Genomic DNA, 20,053 nt, shown 5'->3' on the forward strand with positions numbered 1-20,053 from the left:
CCATAAGAAGTTAAGAAGTAATTTGGCCACTAGGCTAAATAAGGTGTGCGACTATGATTTGAAAAAGTTCCTTGCCTTTGCTGGGCATCATTCACAAGTGATAATACAATGCAGTCGGAAAGTATTCAAACCGCTTCACTTTTTCCACGTTACAGGCTTCTATTGAAATGGATTAAATAAATACAAATCCTCATCGATCTCCGCATGTGTGGTTCCCACCGTGAAGCAGGGAGCAGGAGATGTGGGGGTGATTTTATTTAGAATTCAAGGCACACTTGGGTTTAGTGGGACTGTCATTTGTTTTTCAACAGGACAATGACCCAAAACACACCTCCAGGCTGTGTAAGGGCTATTTGAACAAGGAGAGTGATGGAAAGCATTCCAGGTGAAGCTGGTTGAGAGAATGCCAAGAGTGTGCAAAGCTGTCAAAGCAAAGGCTGGCTACTTTGAAGAATCTCAAAAATAAAATATATTTTGGATTTGTTTAACACTTTTTTTGTTACTACATGATTCCATATGTGTGTTATTTCATAGTTTTGATGTCTTCACTATTATTCTACAATGTAGAAAATAGTAAAACAAAAAACAAAAAAAAACTTGAATGAGTAGTTGTTCTAAATCTTTTGACTAGTACTGTATGTAAATGTTATCATTAAGTTTTAAAACATATATATGTGTGTGTGTGGTTGCAAAAATATCAACTTTTTTACAGTATTGTGTGTAGATTGATGAAGGGGGCAAAAAAATTGAGTACGTTTTGGAAAAAGGCTGTAACATAACAAAATGGGGGAAAAGTCAAGCGGTCTGTATACTTTCCGAATGCACTGTACATTTTATTTTACATTTGAATCATTTGGTAGACGCTCTTATCCAATTACATTTGACTTCAGTAACGTTCATAGCTGACTCAACCTATTTATACATTTTTGTAATACAGTAGCCTACATGGTTGTTGTAACTAATACGGGCTGATACTGATCACAAAGGATGGCTGGCCCAGCGGCCGCTTGAGAACTCTCAGGTAGAGCACGTCTTGCCTGGGTTTGTTTACAAATAAGTAAAATTGTCACCCTGACACAAATGACATAACTGAGTCTTGCTTTAAACCGTTAAAATGACACCCAGAAGTGACCGCGTGTCCTGCGTTAAATTTGTCTCACAAACTCGCTGTTGAAACTCAGTTCCTTCCTTTGTGCTCATAGCTTCCAAATATGTTTCCCACAGATCAGCATCATGACCCTGCGTCTGTTTGAGCAGCTGATCCAGAAGCCCAACCAGCACATCCTCCACAGTCTGATGCTACGCAGCCTGGAGGAGAGGAACTACCTGGAGAACAAGCCCCAGGAGGAGAGGGAGCCCGTGGAGAACGGCCAGCCCCACGACTTCATGTAAGGGATCCCTCTGCCGAGTCTGTCCTCTGGCTGCAAGGGCTCTGGGGTTCTAATTATATAACTGCATTCAGAATTGTAGTGGAAATAAAAATGAATAAAAAATGTATACCCTCATTAGGTGCCACAACACATAATACTTCACAGATGGTGTGTCTAACTTGGAACCATTAATTAAATGGCAATGCACTACAACAACCACAAAAAGTAACTTGAGCATAGCAATCATGGAATTCCGAATATGAAATGGTTCCTCAGTATGGTGGGGCCTAGTCCTTCGTGACAGATTAAGAATTCACTGGCTTGGCCAGAGGCGCATGATGTGAGATTTTGTTCTGGGGGCTGAGATTAGTAGGGGCAACTAATGCAAATTCCATGGAATATCACTCCTTAATGAATTCTGCCTATTCTTTTTTCAATCTGTTCACATTAAGACAAACACACAACCCTAATAAAACAGATTTCATATCTGTGTGAACTAGTCTCTTTAAATTAGAAAATGCAATACCCACGCCTAGTATCCAAACATTAGGTTGAAATCCAACAATATGAAAGCATACAAGCATATTGTCAGAGACTCCTCCTTTTGATGTAAAATCACTAAGCTTATTGTAACCAATTACCTTAGTGATGTAAAATGTAATGGAATGCATTTTACATTGAATCTGCCAATGGATGTTTTGTTATGTCTTTCAGAGACCTTGAAGAGGACCCTCTGTTTGTCGACGACTTCTCTCCAGAGAACAGGTTGTCCAGCCCTGATTGGTTGAGCAACTCCCCAACACACAGTCCTTACCACGCTAAGCCTGATGGAAAGACAGAGGTCCACAAGATTGTAAACAGGTACACAGTATTTCCTAGGAAACATGTGCCTTATCTTGTTACATATTTTAAACTTTTTGGAAGTAAGATACCTGCATCATGTAACCCTATAATGTTTTTATTATGTTTGCTTCAGTTTCCTGTGTTTGGTGCCTGATGAAGCCAAATCCTCGTCTCATGTGGAGGGAACGGGTTATGACACCTACCTAAGAGACGCACACAGACAGGTGAGTTCTCCAGGTCTCTCATGTTCTCTAGCTTCTAATTCACTGAATTCAATAGAGATCTGGGTTGTGTTCATTAGGGTACACCGTTGGAAACCGTTTTGCACGTGTTTCTTATTGTTCTTATATAAGTTCAAACAGTATCTCCCTGTGTCACTCGGTTTTGAACTGTTTGCTTCTGATTCGAGCCTACTGAACACGACCATGGAACTCTGATTTGTTACTAACACTGAATGGATGGCATGTTGTCTACCCAATGTCATAACTCAACATCATCATTGTATTCATCTTTTCTTAGTTCAGGGACTACTGTGGGATCTGTCAGAGATGGGACTGGCGCGGCACCCCCAAGGCCATGGAGAAGTGTGACCTGGACAGTCCCTTCTTCGAGGGCCACTTCCTCAAAGTCCTCTTCGACAGAATGGGCCGTATTTTGGATCAGGTGAGTTTGAAGTCAAGGAAAGATCTCAGATTTCCAGAAGATTCTCTGTTAAAAGTGCTTCTTAGTCCAAGACTAGGTTTAATCTGTGTCAGGAACACCGGCCCAGAATGTTCAGACAGGGTATCAATTGGATTAAATACTTAAATCTGCTTTGAGTTTAGCGATATTGTGGTAATCTTGACTCATCATGGTGTACCTGAGCTCACTGACTGTCCTTTCTCTGTCCTCCAGCCTTATGATGTGAACCTGCATGTGACGTCAGTGCTATCCAAGCTGTCTCTGTTACCCCACCCACACATTCATGAGTACCTGCTGGATCCCTACATCAACCTGGGCCCTGGCTGCAGGTCCCTCTTCTCCGTCATCGTCAGGGTATGTTGAGGAATCAACATGAGCAGATACTCAGATACCCTCTATTGATCTCTCATGAATTGATATTGAAGTGATTGTAGTAAGGTAGTTAAGGTTGTGGGCCTATGGAGGAACAATCTTTGTTGAGTAGAGTCAATCTTGAGTATCAATTTAGTTAGGGCAATTATGTTATAGTCACGTTTATGTAAACATAACAATTTCCTCAATCAGGTTTCCAACCATTTTATGCGAGCAAAGTACATGTTGGATAAAGAATGTTATGACAGGCCTGATGGAAACATTTTCCGGTCGACTTTCCAAATGTCGACAACTAAATATGCAAGACAAGGTGTCAGTAAAATTAATTAATGTGAGAAATGTCGGTGGAAACGCTTTTATGCGCAAATATGTATATAACGACCATCATATCAAAGTAAACTTGGAGTCACGCAGTGACATGTTGTGTGGTCCTCCCACTATGAGTCGGAAAAGCATGCAGTTTATTTATCAAGCTACAAATGAATTAAGTTACGATGAACTTCACAGGGTGGTGAAAGTGCAAGGTGATGAGCTTGATGCTCCTTTCCAATCAACATTGAGGGTCTTATTCTGGTGACCTGACAAATAAAAACGATCTCATCATAATAATCTCATCATGTAGGCTATACATGCTCTATAGCCATTACTGTACCTGTGAGCTGTTGGCTACTAGATAACGCAGAAAATGTTTTGTTGTTGTGAGGAAACCACTCAGTAGAGTTGAAAATGCAATGGAAACCCATTTAAGTTGTGTTTTTTATTTGGCACATGGGAATTTAACTGCAAAAGGTGTTTTCTATGTACTACGTCGTCACACAGCCCCTTTTATCTGCAACAAGTCAGTTTGATGGAAACTCCTCTCCTCTGCATGAAAATCTCTTGCCAATTGGATGGAAACCCAGCTATTGTCAGTATTGAACCAGCTCTGAGCCTTTTTATACTGTAACACTGATTTGCCCCTGTGCATGTCACTCTTGTCAGGTGGTTGGGGACCTCATGTTGAGGATTCAGCGCATCCCAGACTTCACACCCAAACTCCTGCTGGTAAGAAAGAGACTGCTTGGCCTCGAACCAGAGGGTCTGAAGTAAGTACTCTGTGAAAGATTTCTGTACTTCACAAAATATAGTAAGATGTGTTGAATTCAGGTAGAAAAGATATGTTTATGTCAGGTAGCTACTAGCCAGATGTATTTAATTTGAAGTGGATGTGTTAAGGTTTGACAGTTTCTCCAGGGATTTTTTCTGCCATTTAAACCCTTGGGTGGGCCACCTAAGCGGGCTGCCTAAGTACGTACATGCAGTGTCTTCGGAAAGTATTCAGAACCCTTGACTTTTTCCACATTTTGTTACATTACAGCTTTATTCTAAAATTGATTAAAAAAAAAAGAATCATCAATTTACACACAATATCCCATAATGACAAAGGGAAAACAGGATTAAATATAAATACACATTCATAAGTTTGAGGTCACTTAGAAATGTCCTTGTTTTTGAAAGAAAAGCACATTTTTTTTGTCCATTAAAATAACATCAAATTGATCAGAAATACAGTGTGGGCATTGTTAATGTTGTAAATGACTATTGTAGCTGGAAACGGCAGATTTTTATGGAATATCTACATAGGCGTGCAGAGGCCCATTATCAGCAACAATCGCTCCTGTGTTCCAATGGCACGTTGTTAGCTAATCCAAATTTATAATATTAAAACACTTTTTCAATTATGTTAGCACAGCTAAAAAACTGTTGTGCTGATTTAAAGAAGCAATAAAATGGGCCTTCTTTAGACTAGTAGAGTATCTGGAGCATCAGCATTTGGGTTTGATTACAGGTGCAAAATGGCCAGAAACAAATAACTTTCTTCTGAAATTCGTCAGTCTATTCTTGTTCTGAGAAATGAAGGCTATTCCATGCGAGAAATTGCCAAGGAACTGAAGATCTCATACAAAGCTGTGTACTACTCCCTTCACAGAACAGCACAACCAGAATAGAAAGAGGAGTGGGAGGTCCCGGTGCACAACTGAGCAGGAGAACACAAGTACATTATAGTGTCTAGTTTGAGAAACAGACAAGTCCTAAACTGGCAGCTTCATTAAATAGTTACCCCCAAAACACCCATCTCAATGTCAACAGTGAAGAGGTGACTCCGGGATGCTGGCCTTCTAGGCAGAGTTCCTCTGTCCAGTGTCTGTATTCTTTTGCACATCTTAATATTTTATTTTTATTGCCCGGTCTGAGATTATGGCTTTGTCTTTGCAACTCTGCCGAGAATTTCTTCTTTAATCAGGACAACAGTTTTCAGCTGTGCTACCATAATTGCAAAATGGTTTTCTAATGATCAATTAGCCTTTTAAAATTATAAACTTGGATTAGCTAACATAACGTGCCATTTGAACACAGGAGTGATGGTTGCTGATAACGGGCCTCTGTACACCTATGTAGATATTCCATTAAAAAAACTGCGGTTTCCAGCTACAATAGTCATTTACAACAATAGTCATTTACAACATTAACACTGATCAATTTCATGTTATTTTAATGTACAAAAAGTGTGCTTTTCTTTCAAAAACAAGGACATTTCTAAGTGACCCCAAACTTTTGAACGGTAGTATAGACATGTACAGTGCCTTGCGAAAGTATTCGGCCCCCTTGAACTTTGCGAACTTTTGCCACATTTCAGGCTTCAAACATAAAGATATAAAACTCTATTTTTTTGTGAAGAATCAACAACAAGTGGGACACAATCATGAAGTGGAACGACATTTATTGGATATTTCAAACTTTTTTAACAAATCAAAAACTGAAAAATTGGGCGTGCAAAATTATTCAGCCCCCTTAAGTTAATACTTTGTAGCGCCACCTTTTGCTGCGATTACAGCTGTAAGTCGCTTGGGGTATGTCTCTATCAGTTTTGCACATCGAGAGACTGACATTTTTTCCCATTCCTCCTTGCAAAACAGCTCGAGCTCAGTGAGGTTGGATGGAGAGCATTTGTGAACAGCAGTTTTCAGTTCTTTCCACAGATTCTCGATTGGATTCAAGTCTGGACTTTGACTTGGCCATTCTAACACCTGGATATATTTTATTTTTGAACCATTCCATTGTAGATTTTGCTTTATGTTTTGGATCATTGTCTTGTTGGAAGACAAATCTCCATCCCGGTCTCAGGTCTTTTGCAGACTCCATCAGGTTTTCTTCCAGAATGGTCCTGTATTTGGCTCCATCCATCTTCCCATCAACTTTAACCATCTTCCCTGTCCCTGCTGAAGAAAAGCAGGCCCAACCATGATGCTGCCACCACCATGTTTGACAGTGGGGATGGTGTGTTCAGCTGTGTTGCTTTTACGCCAAACATAACGTTTTGAATTGTTGCCAAAAAGTTCAATTTTGGTTTCGTCTGACCAGAGCACCTTCTTCCACATGTTTGGTGTGTCTCCCAGGTGGCTTGTGGCAAACTTTAAACAACACTTTTTATGGATATCTTTAAGAAATGGCTTTCTTCTTGCCACTCTTCCATAAAGGCCAGATTTGTGCAATATACGACTGATTGTTGTCCTATGGACAGTCTCCCACCTCAGCTGTAGATCTCTGCAGTTCATCCAGAGTGATCATGGGCCTCTTGGCTGCATCTCTGATCAGTCTTCTCCTTGTATGAGCTGAAAGTTTAGAGGGACGGCCAGGTCTTGGTAGATTTGCAGTGGTCTGATACTCCTTCCATTTCAATATTTTCGCTTGCACAGTGCTCCTTGGGATGTTTAAAGCTTGGGAAATCTTTTTGTATCCAAATCCGGCTTTAAACTTCTTCACAACAGTATCTCGGACCTGCCTGGTGTGTTCCTTGTTCTTCATGATGCTCTCTGCGCTTTTAACGGACCTCTGAGACTATCACAGTGCAGGTGCATTTATACGGAGACTTGATTACACACAGGTGGATTGTATTTATCATCATTAGTCATTTAGGTCAACATTGAATCATTCAGAGATCCTCACTGAACTTCTGGAGAGAGTTTGCTGCACTGAAAGTAAAGGGGCTGAATAATTTTGCACGCCCAATTTTTCAGTTTTTGATTTGTTAAAAAAGTTTGAAATATCCAATAAATATCGTTCCACTTCATGATTGTGTCCCACTTGTTGTTGATTCTTCACAAAAAAATACAGTTTTATATCTTTATGTTTGAAGCCTGAAATGTGGCAAAAGGTCGCAAAGTTCAAGGGGGCCGAATACTTTTGCAAGGCACTGTATATACACAGTTGAAGTCGGAAGTTTACATACACCTTAGCCAAATACATTTAAAATCAGTTTTTCACAATTCCTGACATTTAATCCTAGTAAAAATTCCCTGCCTTAGGTCAGTTAGGATCACCACTTTATTTTAAGAATGTGAAATGTCAGAATAATAGTAGAGAATGATTTATTTCAGATTTTATTTCTTTCATCACATTCCCAGTGGGTCAGAAGTTTACATACTCAATTTTTTTTAAATGTTTACCTTTATTTAACTAGGCAAGTCAGTTAAGAACAAAAGTGGGTTAACTGCCTGTTCAGGGGCAGAACGACAGATTTGTACCTTTGTCAGCTCGAGGATTTGAACTTGCAACCTTCCGGTTATTAGTCCAACGCTCTAACCACTAGGCTACCCTGACTTGCATCATAAATTAGTATTTGGTAGCATTTCCTTTAAATTGTTTAACTTGGGTGAAATGTTTCGGGTAGCCTTCCACAAGCTTCCCAAAATAAGTTAATTTTGGCCCATAAGAATTTTGTCCCATTCCTCCTGACAGAGCTGGTGTAACTGAGTCAGGTTTGTAGGCCTCCTTGCTCACACATGCTTTTTTAGTTCTGGCCACAGATTTTTTATAGGATTGAGGTCAGGGCTTTGTGATGGCCACTCTCATACCTTGACTTTGTTGTCCTTAAGCCGTTTTGCCACAACTTTGGAAGTATGCTCTGGGTCATTGTCCATTTGGAAGACCCATTTGCAACCAAGCTTTAACTCCCTGATTTAATGTCTTGAGATGTTGCTTCAATATATCCACATAATTTTCCTCCTTCATGATGCCATCTATTCTGTGAAGTGCACCAGTCCCTCCTGCAGCAAAGCACCCCACAACATGATGCTGCCACCCCTGTGCTTCACGGTTGGGATGACGTTCTTCGGCTTTCAAGCCACCCCCTTTTTCTTCCAAACATAGCGATGGTCATTTTGGCCAAACAGTTCTATTTTTGTTTCATCAGACCAGAGGACATTTCACCAAAAATTACGATCTTTGTCCCCATGTGCAGTTGCAAACCGTAGTCTGTCTTTTTTATGGCGGTTTTGGAGCAGTGGCTTCTCATTACTGAGTGGCCTTTCAGGTTATGTCGATATAAGACTCGTTTTACTGTGGATATAGATACTTTTGTACCTGTTTCCTCCAGCATCTTCACAAGGTCCTTTGCTGTTGTTCTGGGATTGATTTGCACTTTTCGCACCAAAGTACGTTCATCTCTAGGAGACAGAATGCGTCTCGTTCCTGTGCGGTATGACGGCTGCGTGGTCCCATGGTGTTTATACTTGCGTACTATTGTTTGTACAAGATGGACGTGGTACCTTCAGGCGTTTAGAGGTCTTGGCTGATTTCTTTTGATTTTTCCATGATGTTAAGTAAAGAGGCACTGAGTTTGAAGGTAGGCCTTGAAATGCATCCACAGGTACACTTCCAATTGACTCAAATGATGTCAAGAAGCTTCTAAAGCCATGACATCATTTTCTGGAATTTTCCAAGCTGTTTAAAGGCATGATCAACTTAGTGTATGTAAACTTCTGACCCATTGGAATTGTGACGCAGTGAATTATAAGTGAAATAATCTCTGTAAACAATTGTTGGAAAATTACTAATTGTGTGCATATATATGCATATATATACATACATACATACATACATACATACATACACAAATCCAATCATTTATAAAATCAATGATTCAAAATATATATAAAATATATATGTGTACAAGACATTAGGAACACCTTCCTAATATTGAGTTGAACCCCTTTTTTCCCTCAGAACAGCCTCAATTTGTCGGCATGGACTAAAAGGTGTCGAGCATTCCACAGGGATGCTGGCCCATGTTGACTCCAATGATTCCCACATTTATGTCAAGTTGGCTGGATGTCCTTTGGGACCGTGGGCCATTCTTGATACACACGGAAAACTGTTGAGCGTGAAAAAACCCAGCGGCATTGTTTTGTATACTCAGTGTATATAGTGAGGTTATTGACACCCTTGATCAAGATGAGCAATTATAAAATCAATAATTCAAATACTGAGCTAAATTATATTATTTTATACTAATATAGTTGCTCAGAGAAAGATAGTGGGGCAAAAAAGTATTTAGTCAGCCACCAATTGTGCAAGTTCTCCCACTTTTAAAGATGAGAGAGGCCTGTAATTTTCATCATAGGTACATTTCAACTATGACAGACTAAATGAGAAAGAAAAACCCAGAAAATCACATTGTAGGATTTTTAATGAATTTATTTGCAAATTATGGAGGAAAATAAGTATTTGGTCACCTACAAACAAGCAAGATTTCTTGCTCTCACAGACCTGTAGTGAATGACCTGCAGAGAGCTGGGACCAAAGGAACAAAGCCTACCATCAGTAACACACTACGCCGCCAGGGACTCAAATCCTGCAGTGCCAGACGTGTCCCCCTGCTTAAGCCAGTACATGTCCAGGCCCATCTGAAGTTTGCTAGAGAGCATTTGGATGATCCAGAAGAAGATTGGGAGAATGTCATATGGTCAGATGAAACCAAAATATAACTTTTTGGTAAAAAAACTCAACTCGTCGTGTTTAGAGGAGAAAGAATGCTGAGTTGTATCCAAAGCATGGAAACATCATGCTTTGGGGCTGTTTTTTTGCAAAGGGACCAGGATGACTGATCCGTGTAAAGGAAAGAATGAATGGGGCCATGTATCGTGAAATTTTGAGTGAAAACCTCCATCAGCAAGGGCATTAAAGATGAAACGTGGCTGGGTCTTTCAGCATGACAATGATCCCAAACACACCGCCCGGGCAATGAAGGAGTGGCTTCGTAACAAGCATTTCAAGGTCCTGGAGTGGCCTAGCCAGTCTCCAGATCTCAACCCCATAGAAAATCTTTGGAGGGAGTTGATTTGCCCAGCAACAGCCCCAAAACATCACTGCTCTAGAGGAGATCTGCATGGAGGAATGGGCCAAAATACCAGCAACAGTGTGTGTGAACCTTGTGAAGACTTAAAGAAAACATTTGACCTCTGTCATTGCCAACAAAGGGTATACAACAAAGTATTGAAATAAACTTTTGTTATTGACCAAATACTTATTTTCCACCATTATTTGAAAATAAATTCATTAAAAATCCTACAATGTGATTTTCTTGATTTTTTTTTTCTCATTTTGTCTGTCATAGTTGAAGTGTACCTATGATGAAAATTACAGGCCTCTCTCATATTTTTAAGTGGGAGAACTTGCACAATTGGTGGCTGACTAAATACTTTTTTGCCCCACTGTATGTTCTTTAACAAGTAATACTTTATTTTCTCTCAAAGGCACCGTTCCAAATGTTTTGAAAGCCCTAAAGATTCTTAAAATGAAAATAGTCCAAAGTTTAGTATTTGGTCTCATATTCCTAGCATGCAGTGACTACATCAAGGGTGTGACTCTACAAACTTGTTGGATGTATTTGCAGTTAGTTTTGGTTGTGTTTCAGACGCAGGAGGTTGGTGGCACCTTAATCGGGGAGAACGAGCTTGTGGTAATGGCATGAGTGGAAGGGTATCAAATACATCAACCACATGTTTTCCACGTGTTTGATGGCATTCCATTCGCTCCGTTCCAGCCATTATTTTGAGCCGTCCTCCCCTTTAGCAGCCTCCACTGGTTTCAGATCATTTGTTGCCCAATGGAAATGAATGGTAAATCATGAAATTTGTCATTTTGGAGTCCTTCTTGTAAATGATAATATATGATTTCTTAACACTTCTACATTAATGTGGATTCCTCCATGATTATGGATAATCCTGAATGAATCGCAAATAATCATTATTATTTATTCACGATTCGTCCAGGATTATCCGTAATCATGGTACGAAATGGTTTGTATGGAATGTTTCCCCAAAACTTTATTACTTTTGCTCCATTTTTTTGTGTGGCGGGGTGTGGCTTGACACAATAAGTGACACATTTAAAGAGGAGTGGCCATGTTGACAGCATTCCCCAACCCTCAACCAACCCCTGTCCCTTCCCCTTTTCTGTGTAGCATTGGCCACATAAACACATTTTAGGCCTAGTTCAGGTAGACCAAAGTATTTGATTGAAGGGGATGTGTTGAAATTTGACACTGTGCCTGCCTGGTCTTTCCCATGTAGCATCGACCACATGACCCTGCTGGAGGGGGTGATTGTACTGGAGGAGTTCTGCAAGGAGCTGGCTGCCATTGCCTTTGTCAAGTTCCACGCGTCTGCCTCCACCTCCCCCTAATCCAACCGGCCAGACAGGCCAGGACTGGGGTGGGGGGAGGGGAGTGCGGGCAGGGAGAGGACAGGATCAACAAACGACTGGTTACTTTCCACTGGTCATCCCTAAAATCGATTGTGCCCCAAAGACATACTGTAAGCAGGATATGTTTCATCAAATGTCTTGGGACTACAGATAAAGCATTTTGCCCCATGCCCTAACCAGAACAACAGTAAGGCTGGCAATCTGGGGCTAGAGGCTTTCAGGGTGAGGAAGAGGATGTGTGGATGGATGCGGTAGGAGAGGGGACATTCTCAAGATGGTTTGAGCTGGGCAAGGCCTGCAGAGTCCCTGCGTGCTCTCTCTCTCTCTCTCTCTCTCTCGCCTTTCTGTCTTTCTCGCCAACCTAAACAAATATGATCACCCCTTCACTATGTGTGTCATAGGGAGAGAAATGTGTTTTCTGTATGTGTGTAGTAATTTAATTTTTTTTCATACTCTGCTGTTTGTAAGCGTCAATGCCTTAGTGTTGGATTATTACGCCTTTTCAGTCACTCTTTCAGGAGGTTTGTTTCCTAGTGAAACATTTTATCTTTAGCCCACATCTCTAATATATTCTTCTTCTGTCAGATTATTAATGTCAAATCACAAAAAATCTGTGGACAAGATAGCCCCTCTAATTAGCACTCATATTGCTTACCAAAATCAGGTAATTCACCCGATTCGTTAAAAAGAAAAGTACATACAATACAATGTAAAATGTTCTTATTTAACAAACAAAAAATGTATGGAGAAGTTCACTGTAGTGTCTGAGATAATAAGATACTAGTCACGGTGTGGCAGAAGTGGAAAGTCCCTGTATTTATTTTCACAGTTTCTTTCAGGTTGCCTTTTTAACTGTCAGATATGCATTTTTAAAGAAAGAAAGAACCATTTTTAACCAATTTAATAGACAAGGTAGACAAGGAACTCTCAATGCAACTTAATTTGCAGAAAATGTGTCAAGTTTTGAATTGTCCCTGACTAGTAAACTTCACCGTGGAGATGTTCGTGTTAACATTGCTCAGGCTACCTACCTAACCATGTCAATGGTTGTGTATTTCTCATTGTTTGCACCGTCAACCTCACTAGCAATGGGATAACATTATAGAGTAATGTGACATCACATTGTGTAGAATGTGGATCCTGAAAAACAAACTGGATTTGGACATGGACTTCTATGTACATTTGCACTCATTACATATATCAGAATCTTTGCTTTCTTTTTGGACCTTCGTCGGCTTTTGAGGAAAGTGACGCCGCATTTCTTCTTCTTTTGCCTCTGTGACAATGTTATCGTTTAATACAGTAATCATTATTGCAGTTTCAAAATGTTCTCTGCTACATTGTACACTTATGTTGTCTTTTAATCTGTACTAGTGTAGTGGCATGGCCATCTTTCAGCGATCTTACATGTTATTCATTACTTGTTTATTTATAGGAGGTCATCTTAATTTTGGGGTTGGGAGGTCCTCAAAGTGGTCCTATTACATAAATAATTCTGTCTTGGTTAGCTTACATTGTGGCATGTAGGCCTACATGTAAATGTATGGGAACACAGTACATGAATTTGATATGTTCCTTCGTAAGCTATCATTTTATAAATGCAATTGGATACACAGTGTTTCCATAAGAGGTATTTCATTTACCAATAGTATTGTTTTCCAGCATGATCTTTGATGACGCAGAGGAAAGGACACTTCATTATTTTAATCGGTCTGAATTAGGGAACTACACGACAAAACCGGTGCTGGGGATGTGTTGCTTGCCTGAACGCTTTGGGTTTGTACATGGATGGTGCCCAGTGTGTGTGTGGTTGTGTTATAGGGGATGAGTGTGTCGGTGTGTGTCTGTGTGAATGCTTGCTGCTTGCAGGCTGGATTAATCTCCATGAGGTCAGGAGTTTGAAATACTCCACATTAGCCGGGACACTGAACTTAGTGGCTAGAGCTGTTGTTCCTGCTAAGTTGACAGAGCAAGTTGGCTTCCCTATACAGCACCTGGGGGAGTATGTCACAAAATAGGATCAACTTGTTAGCCAGCTAACTTGTTTGAATGTTATCTGGATAAATCTCTAGGAAGATATGGACACCTGATTGATTCCACGAACAACCCATTTGACCGTTTTAGCTTTATAAATGAACCAGATAATACGTTATTTCATTTTGATTAAAGTTAGCTGTCTACCTTGGTTGTCCTGCATTGTAGTATACCCCTCTGGCCTAATTATGCAAACGTTTGCATGAAATCAGATTTGCACATCGTCTTCATTCTTGTTCATATGTTGTACATATACCAATACTAAAAAGCTTTTTTAGTTTTTTTTTTTTTTTTTTTTGTATCATGAACTCCCCAAAAAATATTAGGATGCACCTTTCAGGAGTGACTTGTCTACTTTAATGGATGAAAAACATTTTTTTATTCTTAATCATGCACATTTTGTGATCAACCTTTCTGTACCTGTGTATATAGGCTATACGTGTACAATAGTAATATTTGCCAGGTGTAAATGCATGCATATCATTTATTGTAATTATGAAAGCAGCATCTCTCTCCTAGCCTAGGACCAAATCTGTTTGTGCCTTTTGGACCAACTCCTATGGCCATTGTCACACTAATGACCATAGGAGTTGGGAAGACTGCACAAACAGATCTGTGACCAGGCTCCCTTCCCATCCATGATGATTTCTTAGCAGTCAGCACTTTGCTCCTCTTCTGAAGACACTGACAAGGAAATACAATGATGCCTTACTTCACATTGTGACATTAATGGTTTCACTGCTTGGCTTGGGTTTGTTTGTCACACATTGGATGCTCTATTTGTGAAAGGCATACTGTATTTCCTTGTCTGGGTGCAAGAGTCTAGTATTCAAAAATCTGATGCCAACTTAGTTTATTTTCCTGTTCTGTATCCGCTTAGACCAATCACTGTATATCTTTGGTAAAACATGTTTGCTGCATTTAATTGTTAACCTAAAACTGGGTGTGAAATGGGTTACCTTTTTGGACTTTTTCTTGACCAGTATGATTTATTCTGTGATTAGTGCAATGGTATTTAAATGTAATATTAAGTTGCATGCTCATTCCTCATCACGCCTCTTGATGCTCATGATCAGTGTCTCGAAAGTAACTATCGCCGACAGGGTGGGTTCTTTTCTGCAGTTTCTCTCATACACTCAGGGGCATCACGTTTTCATTCTCATCTGCCATTTCTGGTTTATGCGTGCTACTTTTCGGTGTGTGTGAGAAATCATACAGGACATTATGGCTTTGTTTAACATCTTCCGTCCCCAATAAAAATACAGCTTTATTCATCAAGTTGTTATTGTTGAATCAAATTTAACAAATTGGATTATGGACAAAATGCATTGGAAGGTTTAATTAGTTTTTATTACAAAAGTTTTGTACATATGGTGACGTTTAGATTCAAAAGTACGAAAACAAAACTGCACAAAATAACCATTTAATATTTTTACCATGACTGCACTTCCATTTATTCATAATCTCCTTTTTTAAAAGTTTTTTTTTTTTGAGATCCATTAGAAGAATCTGAGATAACAAGTGTCAGCTTCTAACCCACAAGACTTTGGCTGGGATTCCATCCAAAACCTCAATATAGCGCGCTTGACATTAAAGAATTTCCAATTGAGCGGTCGAAATCTGAACGTGATCTCCGCAACATTGCCTTTAAAAGACGCAATGTCTACAAACATGATCGGCTTGAATCTTGGCCTTTGATTGCAAATTCAAAGGAAAAAAAAGCATTGCATGAACTTGCTCAATACATTGTCAGCTCTGTCCATATATACACAAAAATATTCCACTGACTGGAGAAACAATTTCCTGGGATGGGAGAAATACATGAGTTTAATGTACAGTAAAAGCTAAGGTCCAAGGCTCTTGCGTGATGGTTTGCAGAATAAACAGGCATTTCAATTCCCTTCATGAGAACGTAAACCCACAACTATGAAAAAGAGGCCCTGTTGGTAGAGAGAAAATGGTGCTCTCACTATCCCCAATCCACCTTGGTAAAGTGGGTCCTAACTGGGTAAAATACCATTATTTCTCCAAATAAATACTATGAAGTTATATAAGGCTTCCTTTAAAACTTGTAGTGGATTAACTGGGTTAACTAACTTTTTGAAGTACCCTTTAAAACCACTATTCTTCATGAACAAAGTTACATGTAAATTCCTAAGAAAACATAGCATGTTTAAATGGTTCAGACATTGTATAGATTTATTGGTTGATTGCTCAACCATGTTATAAGCAGACCTGGGTTCATATACATAAGTTGTGCTTGATTGAGCCTGCCTGTTGTGATGGAACCAATATAAAAGTCTCAAAAGTGCAAACCCCACCCACCTAGCATAATTAAGCATATATAATACATGAATCCAGGTATGGTTATAAGGAGACTAACAAACCCTTCATACAGTACTGACACCTAGAGAAAATACCCTTTTTATTTCAGCTAAATGAGAATAGCAGAAAACCATTAAGTTCAGTGTTTTACCCTGGCATTATTCTTAACCGACACAGCTTGCTAGTGCCCTGCTACCAACTGCCCAGACTAGCGAAAATAACTTTCAGTAACCTACATGGCCATACAGGCACCAGTAGACGCAGTCCTTCAGCACTGTGACTGGCAAGGTGTGAAGAGGTCATTGTGATTCATTCTAGAAAGATGTCACCCTTGTCAGTCAGTTTGGCACAAGCTGGCTTATATTTCACAACGCAGGATCCGCTTATCCAGCTAACTCAATTTAAATAATTCAATTATACATTTTTACCAGAATATATTTTACGCTTCAGAATACATTATCTAGTTCGCCAACTATAAGAAATAGCCCTCAGAACAGCCTCAATTTTTCAGGTCATGGACTCTACATGGAAGCGTTCCACAGGGAAGTTGGCCCTTGTTGACTCCAATGCTTCCCACAGTTGGGTCAAGTTGGCTGGATGTCCTTTGGGTGGTGGACTATTATTGAAACACACGCAAAACTGTTGCGCGTGAAAAACCCAGCAGTTCTTAACACAAACTGGTGCGCCTGCCACCTACTACCATAGCCCGTTCAAAGGCACTTAAATCTTTAGTCTTGCCCATTCACCCTCAATGGCACACATACACAATCCATGTCTCAATTGTCTCAAGGCTTAAAATCCTTCTTTAACATGTCTCCTCACCTTCATCTACACTGATTGGAGTGGATTTAACAAGTGACATCAATAAGGGATCATAGCTTTCACCTGGTCAGTGTATGTCATGAAAGAGCAGGTGTACATAGTGTATAAATAATTAATTTATTCTATATGCAAATTACTTGCATATACAAAACAACTATATGCCATCGCACAAACAGGCAAAAAATACAATTTGATTCAATTAAAAAATAATTATGTACATTTACAAATGTCTTTAACCCCAAAGCCACCATACCCTTCCCATTTATAAATCCCACGTTTACGCGCACACACACACACACAAAAATGTCTCTTTGGCTGACGTGTGGAGCTGCAGCACCTGCATCATGTGCACTTGACAAATAATTACAGACCCCCACCCCCCCCCAAAAAAATAATACTATAGACAAGGTATTCCAAAAGGAGGATTTAGTGAATATCTCAATTCCTTTCTATGCTTTAGTGAATGAATACATACGTATTTTCAAACATCTACTCACATACAAAGCTTAGCGACACACATACCCTTCCATGCGTGTGCATACATACATAATTGTAATGTAAATGCAACCCACAGAGCTGTAAAATGAAATGCTGATGGAAGGCATCAATAAATAGAGATGTCTGGGCCTCAGTGTGTCTGTCAGTCGTTCTTAGTGTTCTGGGTGGTGTCCAGGCTGACCACCTGCAGCTCTGTCAGGTTACTGCTGCTGCTGCTCAACTGCTGACCAATCACCATCTGCAACACAGCACATCAACATCAGCATGTGCCACTGAAGACCAATCAAAGTCAAAGAAAATTAAAGTGACATTGAGAAAGAAGAGAGAACATAACTCTATGCTCAGCATGGGTCCACCACAGATAGAACAATGAGCTAGATGTATAAATCTGAACCATTCAGTTTACATTTCCACTCAGCACCAAATATGGTGATGAGAGGAATCCCAGTGGCCGCCAGGGGGAGAAGATGGATTTTGCCCGACATTCTACGAATTTTCTCATCGATGAAACGGTTGATATCAATACAGTTCTGTTCCTAAAACAGTTTTGTAGACTTTACACTTTGCCAAAGTTGCTTTTAAATGTCATTGTTTAGGAGTGCAAGGGCGAATTGAGTTATTGCACACGTGCACTTGACAGAGTAGGCGTTGCCCAACGGAAATATACAAATACATGCCAGAACGAGGCAATAGGATCTCACTAGCTCATGCTTGGCTCTGCCCACCTCCTTGCTTGTTCTGCCCACTATGATTAATTTGCTCCCATTGGAAACGACAGGCTGTGGTCTATTTTGGGTTAATTATAAAAAATCTTTGGTTCCACTTTGCATGCCTTAATTTGCACTGTTGAGTAGCCTATTGCCAGACAATACACCTGCCTAACATGGTTGGGGTCAATTCCATTTCAATTCTAGGTAATTCAGGAAGTAAACCAAATTCAAATTCAAAATGCTCCTAATTGAAAAGCATTGAAGATAATTTTAATTTGTGTGTACTTCCTGAATTGACCCCAACCCTGCTGCCTAAGCACACAATTATTGACATTAAATTGATTAACTAAAATCCTCTATTTTTGATAAGAAAGCTCTTTCTAAAAGCATCACTTTGCATGAGTTTGGTCATTTGTGTTGTTATAGTGTACGGTAGCTATTGTACTCCAACTAAGGCTCTGTGAAACACAATGGATTATATTCTGTTCCTAAACTTTAGTCATTCACTCACATTCACCTCTATAAAAAAGCCAATCTATTGAAATCTCAATCCTGCGTGACTTTGAATGACTTCCTCAATACAAATAAAAAAGTCTTCCAAAGAACATATGGCTTTCAATAATGTTCCGTGCAGTGTTGTCCAAACATGATTTTCATTTTTATTTAACGGTTGTCAAGTCGCGGCGCAGTTGGCCCAGTGTTGGCCAAGTTCTTATTTTACAATGACAGTCTACCCCAGGCCAAACCCTCCCCTAACCCTGACGACACTGGGCCAACTGTGCGCCGCCCTATGGGACTCCCGATCACAGCCTGTTGTGATACAGCCCGGGATTGAACCAGGGTCTGTGACATCTCCAGCACTGAGATGCAGTGTCTTAGACCACTGCACCACTCTGGAGCCCCAAATGTCATAGGAGTCCACATACAGTAACAGTACAGGAGTCAGGCCAAACCCTCCCCTCCACAGTGATAAACAGTGCTCTGTCCGGATGCATTAGTGCATGTCAGTGGCATGCTGGTTGCAGAGAGAATATGAGAGTTTCACTTGTAAAATGTAGGTCTTGCCGTACTGGGTGTAGCTGCACTGCAGAAACAGGGATCTGCATGGTGCCCGAGGGTGCCGTAAGGAATACCTGAGGGACAGCACCTAGCCAGAGAGAGACGGACACATACAAACATGAACACAGCCCTCTTATCTAAACTAACATTTTACCACTGAATATATACAGAGACTAACATTGTACCACTGAATATATACAGAGACTATGTGCATGCTGTATAGGCTATACCACCTCACTTTGGGTCGGGGTCAAACACACTAGCCTGTCAGTCAACCTCCCGACTATATAGCTATATTCATACCAGATCTGGGTTAAAACAGTATGCGTTTTCATCCTTTGAGCATTTGATTAAGCCTGCCTGGAATGCCAGATAGGATAGGTTGCACCTTTTGGAGCATTTCATAGGTTAAACTCAACACACCCAGCTAAAAAAAAAAAATGAAAGAAAAAAATACTAATTGAACTGAGGTCTGAATCATATATCAATCAACCTCCCCCATCAACCCACAGCCAGTGTAGCCTCACCTGTGTCCCAGCGTAGCCTACTGTAGTCAAGCGTGGTCTCACCTGTGTCCTGGCCCTGTCCGTGGGACACCTGCATGGCCGAGGGGCTGGACGCGTACATCACTGTGTGGGGGCTGGTGTACATCATGTGCCCCGCCATGGATGTGGGCACAGACGATGTGACAATGGTCGCTGGGGGAGTGGGGAAAAGATATTAGTGTATAAGACAAAGTAAGAAGTTTAGAAGAGACATTGCCCACCAGATGGCACTGTATCACTGAGGGAAAATTCAATTCTGTTCAACTGA

The 20,053-nt window shown here is 40.3% G+C and overlaps 2 protein-coding genes across 5 annotated transcripts in view; one reads left to right on the plus strand and one right to left on the minus strand.

The window, feature by feature from the left end:
* fhip2a (FHF complex subunit HOOK interacting protein 2) overlaps positions 1-15,100 on the plus strand; it is a 29,906-nt gene extending 14,806 nt beyond the window's left edge. The window contains exons 11-17 of the mRNA XM_090235477.1: positions 1,225-1,388; positions 2,085-2,231; positions 2,347-2,437; positions 2,733-2,876; positions 3,108-3,248; positions 4,248-4,351; positions 11,660-15,100. Coding sequence (XP_090091603.1) covers positions 1,225-1,388; positions 2,085-2,231; positions 2,347-2,437; positions 2,733-2,876; positions 3,108-3,248; positions 4,248-4,351; positions 11,660-11,771 — 903 coding nt within the window. The 3' untranslated portion in view covers positions 11,772-15,100. The remainder of the gene's footprint in view (positions 1-1,224; positions 1,389-2,084; positions 2,232-2,346; positions 2,438-2,732; positions 2,877-3,107; positions 3,249-4,247; positions 4,352-11,659) is intronic.
* Positions 15,101-15,154: 54 nt separating this feature from the next.
* LOC110525667 (serum response factor) overlaps positions 15,155-20,053 on the minus strand; it is a 76,689-nt gene continuing 71,790 nt past the window's right edge. The window contains exons 6-8 of one of the 4 annotated variants that reach the window (XM_021606023.3): positions 19,810-19,938; positions 19,252-19,328; positions 15,155-17,709 (exon numbers count right to left, since the gene is read on the minus strand). In XM_021606023.3, coding sequence (XP_021461698.1) covers positions 17,614-17,709; positions 19,252-19,328; positions 19,810-19,938 — 302 coding nt within the window. In that variant the 3' untranslated portion in view covers positions 15,155-17,613. Of the gene's footprint in view, positions 17,710-19,226; positions 19,329-19,767; positions 19,939-20,053 lie in introns of all 4 variants that reach the window. The other 3 variants (XM_021606030.3, XM_021606005.3, XM_021606016.3) reach the window with 3 other exon arrangements.

This window comes from Oncorhynchus mykiss, chromosome 1, assembly GCF_057628025.1.
Source record: "Oncorhynchus mykiss isolate SJ-2025 chromosome 1, ASM5762802v1, whole genome shotgun sequence".
NCBI lineage: Eukaryota > Metazoa > Chordata > Actinopteri > Salmoniformes > Salmonidae > Oncorhynchus > Oncorhynchus mykiss.